The 12,124-nt window shown below is 38.6% G+C and overlaps 1 protein-coding gene across 3 annotated transcripts in view; it reads right to left on the bottom strand.

The window, feature by feature from the left end:
• kcnq1.2 (potassium voltage-gated channel, KQT-like subfamily, member 1.2) overlaps positions 1 to 12,124 on the bottom strand; it is a 150,256-nt gene that overhangs the window by 122,188 nt on the left and 15,944 nt on the right. For all 3 annotated transcript variants that reach the window (XM_051884464.1, XM_051884465.1, XM_051884467.1), the window contains exons 3-7: positions 9,312 to 9,402; positions 6,951 to 7,077; positions 6,517 to 6,595; positions 6,282 to 6,378; positions 4,535 to 4,675 (exon numbers count right to left, since the gene is read on the bottom strand). In XM_051884464.1, coding sequence (XP_051740424.1) covers positions 4,535 to 4,675; positions 6,282 to 6,378; positions 6,517 to 6,595; positions 6,951 to 7,077; positions 9,312 to 9,402 — 535 coding nt within the window. The remainder of the gene's footprint in view (positions 1 to 4,534; positions 4,676 to 6,281; positions 6,379 to 6,516; positions 6,596 to 6,950; positions 7,078 to 9,311; positions 9,403 to 12,124) is intronic.

The following is a 12,124-nucleotide window of genomic DNA, read 5'->3' on the forward strand; positions in this document are numbered from 1 at the left end:
GCTCATGTTAAATAATGTAAAATGGAACCTTACTGTAAAGTGTTAGACTTTATATACTTAGTTTTTAGTGTTCAAACTGTTGGCTGCTAATCTTTAATATCTAAAGTTCTTAAACAACATCTTTTAAGCTTTTCCAAACGTTTCATAATTTTTTTTTTTTAAAACTTTCATTATCTTAAAAGAACGTGAGAGGCTGGAGAAACAGCAGCAGCTTTGTTAAGTTAGCGAGGTCTGGCGAGAGCGGTTATGATTCATGTCGTTTCATCATGCGGCTCTGGATGTGTCGCGCCAGCTGTGGTCTGCACCTGCAACTCCAGAAAAGACAAACACAGACGAGAAACCAAACGGTTCCCCTTCTGTCCCGTAAAAAAAAGAAGGGGAAAAAAAAACACAATTGTCTTTAATGACCCGACTGTACAATAAGATGAAAAACGTCTGCTTACATTTCTCTTGAGAGAAAGTCCACAGGAATCTCACATGTGTTTCAGAAGAGATCTCCATGTCTCAAAGTGTGCTCAAATTTGCTGCACATTAACTGTTTAGCACTATACTCTAGAGCTGCACGATTATGAGAAAAATCATAATTGTCGATTATTCCTTTGAAATTGTAATTGCAATTATTAATTACGATTATCACAATTACATTGAATGATGTTTTGAATAGCTTTATACCATTGTTTGGAGCCACTGCATGCCATATTTTTTATGTAAAAATAAAAAACAAGCTGAAAACACTCTTCCTGAACATTTTTTATTGCTTTTCTATAGCATTCAAATGTCAACTATACATTGGTTTGGTTTCTTCTTTAAATAAAAAAAGTAAACATATGGATGTAATAACAATAAGGGCTTTCACACCATGTTGTTATAGGAACTAACCACCAGGGTGGTTCCTCGAGAACTAATGTTCCCCTAGTGCCATTTTCCTGGTTGCATTCGCACCGTCAGCAGGAACTCTGAAGTGGCGTAAACTGCGCTTGTTGTTGTGACTTTTATTTTGACGTTGTGGCTGACTATTATTTTGACAGTGTTGAGAACAGAGCCACATTCTCCATCTTCATTAGTTCACGATCTGTTTAACAGTCCTAATACGTTATTAGATAGAACTGTTATACAAAGAAAGTAGACAGTATATGAAGAAGTATTAGCTTTTGCCGTGTGGTTGATGCTCAGTGTCGCTAGCTGAGCAGAAATACATAATCATGTTTCGCTTGGTCCGCTCAAAGTCACGCTGGATTGTCTTCTAAGCGTAAGGTTGAGAGATCCATCTATCACTGTTTTCCATGTTTGTAGAGTCAGTTCATGGAGTAAATATATAGGCTGCATACACGGCTTTTTAAAAATGGCGGGTGCTGGTGTTTCACGTGTGTTCAACCAATCAGCGTACACTTACGCTGGGTTAGACCTTTTACACTCTGAAGCAGTCGTGATTCGCCTCTCACAACGTAACATGCTCTAAACACACATCTTAAGCACGCAGAATAATGTAAGTGGATTTTTTTTTGTAATCACGTCATTGAACGATTACAAAATCGTGGCATCCGTAATCGTGATTAGAAATTTGATTAATTGTGCAGCCCTACTATACTCTTAATGTATGACAATTATTGACTCATTTTCTTTAAGGAGAAACATCCGAGACAAAAGAAAATATGTAAATAAAGCACGTCGGGGACACCACTAAATCTCCTGAGCAATTAATGAGTAAACTCTATAAAGCGCAACAGTCTGGTTCCGGAAGTAAAAATTCATTTTCTCCATAGGGAAACGGATTTTCAACAGTAACTTTTAAACTTTTAAAGACAGCTTTACTGTGAGCTAAAAATGAATTAAAACAAAATGAATTCATAAAATAATGGGAACCCCTAAAATGCTCCATATATGAAGCACCTGACGGAACCCATTAAGGTTCTATTTAGAACCTTTTCTTCTAAGAGTGTATGACTAACAACTTTCTTCAAATAACTTTTTTCCTTTCCAAGTTCAAGTCGATTCCATCTGTAATTCTTCCCTTCAATCTAAAGTTTTGTAGACTTCACAGAGACAAAAGCGAGACGACCCCCATCGAGGGTTTCCTCAATGCCTCCTCCTCCATACAAACAACTGCTTTTGTCCACGATTCGAGGGCCAACGGGTGGCCATACGCTTTCTGACCCTCTTCACGGAGAGGTAGAGCCTCTGCAATTAAAGGTTTAATTAACGGATCCGACACTTTAGGGCGCAGAGGAGAAAGCTCTTTGAGCGAGAGGTGAAAGGGACATTGGCCAAGCTTTTGTAGCTCTCAGATTCCCCGTACAGCTGTACGATTGGTTTCTCATTACAGTTCATGCTAAATTCAGCTTTTTAATTAACTGCACTGGAAACTTCATCCAGGACCGATTCCAATGGCCTTTTGAGTGGGTTGATTTGGAGCTGGATGTTTTATGACCCTCTTTTCTTGTGTGGTTTGCAATGCGGCAGAACAAAGAAAATCACTGGATATTTAAACGCATTCTAGAGCCTGCTGTGGGTATGGACATTCTCACCATCCCAAAGCAAGACCCCGGAATTCACCAGACCAGAAATGAAATAAAATAAAAGCTATTTGAGACATTACTGTTCAACTACTATTGACATATAACACCCATGAACAATACAAACTGAGGCTCTGTTCCGAAACCTACTGAACTCCCTAATTAGGCAGAACTTTAAGGTACACACCTGACATGAAAGCAACAGGTAGGCAGCATAATTACACTTTATAAGATACCTCATTCTGCCAAATTCTAAGGCAGCATCACCTGCACTAAAGGGGTTTTTCACAGCGATGCCATAGAAGAACCATTTTTGGTTCCTCCAAAGAACCTTTAAGTGAACAGTTCTTAAAAGAATCACTTTTTATTAGTGTAAAGAACATTTTAATAATCTAAAGAACCTTTTGAGGAATGGAAAGATTCCATGGAACCATCAATGCCAATACAGAACCTTAATTTTAACCCTCTGGTGCTGCTCGAGTGTTGGTCAAAAACAACCAAATTTTTATTTCTTTTTTTATTTCAATGAAATGATTGTACCATATTTTAGTTTGATAATGTTTTTTATTAAATATTTAGTATTTTTAGGGGATTTTATGATACTAAATTATATTTATGCAGTAGTTATAATCCATTTATTCACTTTTTGAGCTTGGACCTGAAAATGAAATTTCCAACTTAAACTTGTAAATCTTGAATGCTTTTGAGCAACGACTTAAGTTTGGTCTCTTCTTAAAGACAACACTTGGCAGATTATTGCTGGCATTAAAAAAATATTTTAAAAAATGAACTTGAAAAAAGCTATAAAATTTTTCATTTATTGTTATGAAAAATACAGAAAAATACAATTTTCAAATTTTATATGAAATATATATTTTTCCAAAACATGTTTTACTCTGAAACTGTGAAAAAAAAAAAAAAAAAAAAAAAAAAAAGCAAAGCCATAAATCTAAACAAGTTGTGTTCCAAATTTGAGGTTGATATCTCAAAAAATGAGCTTTCAGTAAGATTTTGTTTGGGCGCAGTACCAAACACTTCCACTAGATGAAATGCGTCTCCCTTTCATTTCCAATGCGCTTATTTTTGACAGCGAAAGATACAAGTGTGACAATTTTGTTCAGGACCATTTAACCTTTTCAAATAATGTCCACAGCAAGTGCTAAAACAAGTTTTGTACCATTTCAATGAAGTAAAAAATTCTAAAAAAAAAAACAAAACAAAAAAACATAAAATTTTTCAGTCAAAAATGACTGAAAAGCACCAGAGGATTAATAGTGTGTGTCCTTCACGGAGAATGCAACCCCACAATGAATCATGAAAGATCATTGAGAAAGCATGAAAATGTAATAAAAATACTTGAGATGCATTTAACCATGAAAAGAGATGTTATCTACTAGGATCTTCCTCAAGTGCTTCTGTTCTACAGTCAAGGAAATTCATGATGAATTTAACTGTCGATTAGCCGTGTATGAGATAATGCCAAATCTCCAGAGGGCAAGAGGGTTTCTAGATAAATTTTAATTTAATAAAAACCACAAACACACCACTATTAAGTGTGTTTGTGGGGTTTTTTTTAAATTAAAATCTATCTAGAAACCCCCTTGCCCTCTGGAGATCTGGCATTATCTATATATACTATACACTAACTACTTCAAATAGTCATGGAAGACAACTACAGTGACTGATGTGAAAAGCTTCATAGTTCAAGTAGTACTTCAAGCCTGACTAGCAAGACTTCTTTAGAATGGAAACTAGTCTAATCTGTGGCCGGTTGCATAAACTGCTTAGTCTAGTCTTACAAGTTAGTCATCTAATTTTTTTCTTTAAGACTGCTCACAACTTTTTAAAATTCAGTTACATAAAAAGGTAGATTGATCTAATTTATATCCTAAAAGTAAGACTGTTACCCCTCTAGTTGATCTGACCAGTTCTTAAGACACAGTATGACTATGTTTCTGCAACTGGCCCTGGCCTTATCTCTGCTTGTCAACTCCAGTAACTGATGAGAAAAAATAACTCACCACGCCCCACCATAGAGCATCGGCGTAGCTGGAAAAACCCGTCCTCCCCTCCTCGTCTACTGCGTCCTTCTCGGCCAGATACACAAAATACGAGGAGAAGATCAGACCCAGGAACCCGATGTACAGCGTGGTGATCAGCTCCTGAACCGAGGGGAAAAGAAAGTTAATAAATAACATGGATGAACCTATTTCCAATATCAAGATTTTAGGTTAAAATGTATTTATAAATGTAAATAAATAAGATGTTTATTTGGCATTAGGTGAACATTCCTAAAATGTTCCCAAATGACCCAAAAAGCTCACAGAAAAAAAGCATACATCGACTACAACATAATCAGTTATTAATATTTTATTGGTTCTCTCTTGTTTTTGCATGTATTTATAGTTTCTTTGCATGACAGCCTGGTAAAAAAAATTATGTCTGCACAATTTGGCCTGTTTCTTTGTGTTATAACAAATAGTCCAAGAGTCTGAGACAAATCAAAACCTGATGACGAAATTTGTTTTGTTTTTTTTGGTACATTTTTAGTGCAATATACACTCTAAAAATGCTGGGTTAAAAACAACCCAAATTTTAATCCAGCGAATGGGCTGTTTTATCCCAGCGGTTAGGTTGTTTTAACCCAGCGGTTGGGTTGTTTTAACCCAGCGAATGGGCTGTTTTAACCCAGCGGTTAGGTTGTTTTAACCCAGCGAATGGGCTGTTTTAACCCAGCAGTTAGGTTGTTTTAACCCAGCGAATGGGCAGTTTTAACCCAGCAGTTGGGTTGTTTGTTTTAACTCAGCGAACGGGTTGTTTTAACCCAGCAAGTTTTATTTAACTCAACTATTGTTTAGAAATTACTATATGACTGACTTAAAATGAACCCAAAATAGGTTGAAAATTAAAAATCAGACACATAATTACTAGAGGCAACAATAATAATGAAAAGGTAAACATTTATTAATAAACAATTTAATAAATGTTTATTGTTTAATTATCATTCATTAAAGTTATTAATAAATGTTCATTTCCAACATATTTTTGGTTCATTTTAAGCAAGCAATACAGTAATTTTTAAACAATAGTTAAGTTAAATAAAACTACCCAGCAGGTTGGGCAAACATTTAACCCAATTGTTGGGTTAAAACAACCCAAATGCTGGATTTGTCCATTTTCAACCCAACTTGGGTTGTTTTTAACCCAGCATTTTTTTTTTTGAGTGTATACATTCTTGACTACGATGAAAAGTTAAAAAGGGATTTTTAAACTGGTTGAAATGAAGAGTTTAGTTTTATTTTGTGTGATGCACAGTGTATGGTGTGTGCTCTCTCATCTTGAGTAGAAGACGTGGCGTACGCCATGGAGTATAAAAGCACCTTAAAAGGCAAAACTTCCCAAAGCCCATGACTGCATGTGAAGCTGAATGAATTAGCCTAATCATGCCTGATCCACTGAGAACTTCAGCCCTTTCATAAGACGTGCGTCAACGGTGAAGTGATTGAGAAAATGTGCGCGTGAAGTGGTTGGAATTAACGTGTAAAGCCTTAGATCACTGAAACGGGAGCTCTCCGCTTAGATTATCATAATGTGAATTCCTAAGGCCATATTTGGAGAGAAAATCTGAGGTTGGTTACGCCAGACGTGTGCTGATTAGCTCTGTTTGATGAAATCAGTGGGTTTCATTGTACTGTAAAGTATTAAGGCGAATATTGCGGTCATGGCAACAAAACCAGGTCTGAATTTGATGGCGCAAACCAAGCGTACCTGCCGATGAATAAAAACCACTGATCCCAGAAGCCTCCATGTTCCACCCTGACGATCCACATGCAACATACGCAAGATCTGAAGGAAACGGATCCCTCTACAAGTTCACAGTATACACAGAGCATTAATCAATAAACTACAATAAAAATCAGTGAAATTTGATCATAGCTGGTTGTTCTACTAATCAAACACATGTATGATGATGTTTCTGTAGGTGTGTCAGTCATATCTGTACCTGATTGCGGACGTGGCAAACACTTGCCCATTGGACCCAACGCTCAGAACCACGACAGAAGCAACGACCACTATCAGATCTGTGTCATGAGCACAAGAAGAGATCAAATTAAAATTAATGGGCATATAACAGGACATATAACAAAAAAATTCTTTAAAAATAAAATAAATGTACTAGAAGCCTAGAAACCATACATTTTTAATATTTGTCTTGGTTTATAATTTGATTGGACTGTCAAAATTGAAGACGTTTTACAAAAAAATGGGATTAAAAATACAAAATATGGCAGCCAATCCAGATTAGAATGTACAATGTAGTGGGGTCATGTGACAACAACATAACATTCGGCTTCACATACTTCTTTTAAAATTAGCATACAGTATATCATATCTGCTGTAGTAAGCAGTATGCCAGTATTCCATTCAAACAGACACCTATAATGGAGATGGGTTTCCTGATGAACCGCAGACGCCCTTTAATGCCCACATATTTGCTCCGACAGCCAGCTGACCACAGCCGGACCACGTACTCTGTCCCGAAAAACACCACCAGCACGATCTCCTGCAAAGCAGAAAGAAACAGATGGATCTTTGTATGCATACAGTACATTATATGTGTCTACACAATATCCCTGAGTGGTGGAACCCCCAATGCTGGAAACTCCAGTTCGAATCCTGCTCTGAGCGGTGCGAGTAGAACCGGAGAGGTTACATTGGTGTCAATGGGAGTGAGATTTAGGGGGGAGAATATAACGGGAGGCCAGGTAGTAAGAACTGTGCAAGTAAAACTTATTCCCTTGGCCTCAAGAGGTGCACTAGCAACTAGCTTCTTTAGCGACCCATTTAGCATGCTCGCCTCCCATGCCAGAAACGCCTGTTCGACTCCCGCTCGGAGCCGTGGAAGTAGAACCGGTGCGGTTACATTGGTGCCGTGACCCGGATGGGAGTGAGATTTGGGGGGTAGAGTGTAACAGGAGGCCTGGTAGTAAGAGATGTGCGAGTAAACCTCATTCCCCCTGGCCTCAAGAGGCGTACTAGCTAGTAGAGTCTTTAGCGACCTAGTTAACGCGTCTGCCTCCCATGCCTGAAACACCAGTTCGAATCCTGCTTGGAATGGTGCAAGTAGAAGTGGAGGGGTTACATTTGTGCCGTGACCTGGATGGGAGTGAGGTTTAGTTTGGTGAGTGTAGCGGGAGGCCAGGTAGTAAGAGCTGTGCGAGTAAACCTCATTCCCTTGGCCTCAAGAGGTCCACTAGCAACCTAGTGAACGCAGCCTCCTCCAATGCCGGAAACACCGTTTTGAATCCCACTCGGAACAGTGCGAGTAGAACAGGAGGGGTTACATTGGTGCCGTGACCCGGATGGGAGTGAGGTTAAGTTTGGTGAGTGTAGTGGGTGGCCAGGTACTAAGAGCTGTGCGAGTAAACCTCATTCCCTTGGCCTCAAGAGGTCCACTAGCGACTAGCGACCTAGTTAATGCAACCACCTCCCATGCCGGGAACGCCAGTTCAAAGCCCAATTGGAGCGGTGCGAGTAGAACTGAAGGGGTTACATTGGTGCCGTGACCCGGATGGGAGTGAGGTTTAGGGGAGTGAGTGTAACGGGAGGCCAGGTAGTAAGAGCTGTAGTAAGAGTAAACCTCATTCCCTTGGCTTACTGACGCTAGAGGCTGGGGTCTTTAGCGTCCTTGTTAGTGCGCGCGCCTCCCATGCCAGAAACGCCGAGTAGAACCAAAGGGGTTACAAACACTCTGATCTGGGGCTCGGCTCTGACCTCTGATAATAGTTTGACCCTGAACAGCTCAGGGGTTTCTGGGATGATCTGGGTGGCCTGACTGCAGTTTGCTTACATAAGTCAAAAGAGCGCTAACAATAACTATCCTACTAGCAGGAAAACTGCATGCAAGCCTAATCACAAAAATATCCAGAAATAATTTCATTGCTCAGGTCTTGTTTTTTAGTTCTTAGTTATGTCACATTTAGGGGACAACTTTGCCTATCTACTAAAATTCTTTTGGAGTAATAAAAACAGGCACAAATGAGTCACTATTTGTCATCCAGTCAGAGTCTAGAGCTATAAATGAATGTGGAGGGCAGCTCCGATCATTTGATGAGAAATGTTTGAGTTCATATTGAGATCCTTGACTTTTGATTGGAGACTTTGGGATCTAGGCGAGCCTAAAACTCTCTATTTTAAAGGGATCTTTGGGTATTATCTCACACACAGTATAAACAGACACACACACACACTCACTCACTCGTGTCTCTCATCAAAATCTGTCATCCAGGCAGTGCAATTAAACATGCATTAAATGATGACAGTGCTGGTTTGATGAAGTGTGTCTGGACGGTGTTCAAAGCCTCTGGGTTTTCTCTGGGATCAGCCCCACTGCAGGTGTCTACAGGTGTGGGTGTACTGACAGAAATCCAAACTACTAAATCAATAATATTTAATGTGGTCATGGGAATACAAGCCTTCAAGCCCTGTCCATGAACTCAACATCAGCTCAACTGAGATATGACATTGCCATCCAGTGGGTGTAAAGGGTACTACATTAGCCTACTGGAAATGTCACTTGCAGCACATTTAAATTAAATAAAAATGTCTTAATATGTGCATGTTTTCTAAAGAAAAATATGCCATATATATAACCTTTGAAATTATTTTTATTTTCTGCTGAAATAAATATATGTAGCTGCCTTAGCTGAGTATTAAGTGCAAACAACAAGTACTTGGCACTGTAAAAGTCTACAAAATGGGGGGAAAAAGTTGTATGATATCTTGTGGAACACTCACCATCCAGAAGAGAGATCCTGTGGCGAAGTCTGCATACTGCTCAATGGTGGACAGGACGCTGAATATCAGACACACTAGGACCATGAGAAACCTGTGGACATACAGTAGGTAAGATCTGCCGTTACACATGGGTGTATCTCTTTCCATTTATGATTTCAAAGAATAATTCAAAACCACATCATTATCTGATCCCCATCAAAATTGCTCCAGGTTTTTTGTTTTTTTAAAGATAATAGAACAATGAGGACTTTATATATCTGTAGAGCTGCTGTGAAACAATGTAAATTCTGAAAAGTGCTATATAAATAAAACTGACTTGCACTGATTTCTCTTTAACTCCATTCATTACCATCTTGTATTCCCTTTTCTTGCATATGCCATTCTGCATTTAAAACACACAAAAGTTTTTAAATGCACTGCCACATTCAGATTGATGTTTTTGTTAAAAAAGTTATAGTCCAAACTGTTTAAAAACACATCAGCAAAACCTAATTATACAGAACGTTCTTGACAGAATAATCTACTAGTCATTCAGAAAACCCACAGACTAGTAGTCATGGTTTTGAACATCCCTAGACAGAACACTGTTTCTTAATCTAGCGTATTGTTAGTGTGTATAAGAAGAGCCTCCAAACACTAAGAAAGATTCCCACACACACAGTGGACAGATGGGAGAAGAGTTTACCCACATGAGAGATTACACACTTGCATAAACACACACACATTTCCTTCAAACACACTCTCCTTATAACTCCAAAAGACAAACACACAATGTGACTCACACAGCAGTCAGAGATCAAAATGTCACGTGTAATACAAAAAGATAAAGCAGCAAAGGCGTTCGGGAGTTACGTCACGTCCAGATGTACGCTGACCTCGTGTGTTCGGAGCGGCTCGAGTCTGTTGTGACTGAGGGTCACCCACTGATGCGGAACAGCAGATGGTGGCCCCCAAACGTGATGCATACGACTGTTTCAAACCACAACCATATCACATGAGCAACATCCTGCTCGAAAACTGAGAGCATCTGACTGGAGAGTCACCTGAGCTGTGGTTTGGATCTTATAGAGGCTCTGCTCTATTGGTTATACATCTAAACATTCAGAACTGTAGGACTGTTCTATAAGAGTCAGTTTAAAGGTTCTGTTCTTCATAAAATTAAACTCTATAGGGTTCTAGCAGCTATCACTATCAGGTTCTGCTCTACAAAGGTTCCAATCTGGTTCTGATATATATGACTCAGCTCAATAGGGTTCTGCTGATTCTACAATGTTCCCAAAACTATAGGGTTCTAATCTATATGACCAATTTCAGCTCAGTAAGATTTCATTACATAAGGCTCTGCTTTATAAGGCTCCACTGCCCAATTCGGTTCTACTATAAAGTTCTATTTTTAATATAGTTCTATTCTACAGGGGTCTGTTCTAGCCTTTCTCAGGTTCTGCATTATACGATTCCAATCTATAAGGTTCTGATCTATATGGCTCAGCTCTATAGGGTTTTACTTTTAAGGTTCCACTCTGTGGTTCTGCTATAATTTTTATTCTGTGTTCTGATCTACATATTTCTGCTCTAAGTTTGTGCTCTATAGGGCCTGGTTCCATATGTTTTTCTATTCTATCTGTTCTAGCCTGGATCTATTCTACAGTCTTCCGGTCTGTAGGACACTGATCTGTAAGGTTTCATTTCATATGATTCTGCTCTATAAGGTTTTAGAGTTCTGGTCTATATATTTTGCTCTTAGTGGTCTGCTCTATATAGACGAATTCTTCTTAAGGTGCCATTTTATAGGGTTCTACCCAGTAAGGCTTCACAATAAAAGTCTGCTTTTAATACAGATTAATTATATAGCGGTCTGTTCTAGCTTAGCCAGATTCTGCTCTACAATCTTCCAGCCTGTAGAGTACTGAGTTCTGCTCTGTAAGGTTCCACTCTATTTGGTTCTGCTTTATAAGATGTCATTATGATCTATACATTTCTGCTCTTTAAGATTTTGCTCTATACTGTTCCATTCCATAGTTCTGCTCTATAAGGTTCCTCTTTATGCAGTTTCTTCATATGGTTCCAATCTATAGGGTTCTTCCCAATTAGAATTTACTACAAAGTTCTACTCACACAGAGCAAAACAGAGCCTCATAACATGGAATCGTATAGAGCAGAATTGATATATACATATAGATCAGAATGATACAGATTGGAACATTGCAGAGTTACTTAAATAAAACCCTATAGAATTTTGTCGGAAACAGAACATTATAGTAGAACCCTATAGAGAGGAACCTTATAGAGCATAACACTATGAAGTGGAAACAAACTAGTTCCACTCTATAGGGTTCTACCCAATAAGGATCCACTATAGAGTTATATAGAGTAGAACCCTATAGAGCATAACGCTATGGAGTGGAACCAAACTAGTTGCACTCTATAGGGTTCTACCCAATAAGGATCCACTATAGACTTCTTTTCGTACAGAACAGAACAGAGCCTCATAAAATGGAATCATATAAAGCAGAATTGATACTTATAGATCAGAATCCTACATATTAGAACACTGCAGAACTCTGCAGAGTTACTTACATGAAACCCTATAGAATTTTGTTAGAAACAGAACATTATAGTGGAACCTTATAGAGTAGAAGCATATAGAGAGGAACCTTATAGAGCATAGCGCTATGGGGTGGAAACAAAATAGTTCCACTCTATAGTGTTCTACCCAATAAGGATCCAAGTTCTATTTGTACAGAGCAGAACAGAGCCTCATAAAAAGGAATCATATAGAGCAGAATTGATACATATAGATCAGAACCCTACAG

The sequence above is a fragment of the Ctenopharyngodon idella genome, chromosome 24, assembly GCF_019924925.1.
Source record: "Ctenopharyngodon idella isolate HZGC_01 chromosome 24, HZGC01, whole genome shotgun sequence".
In the NCBI taxonomy this organism is placed as follows: domain Eukaryota; kingdom Metazoa; phylum Chordata; class Actinopteri; order Cypriniformes; family Xenocyprididae; genus Ctenopharyngodon; species Ctenopharyngodon idella.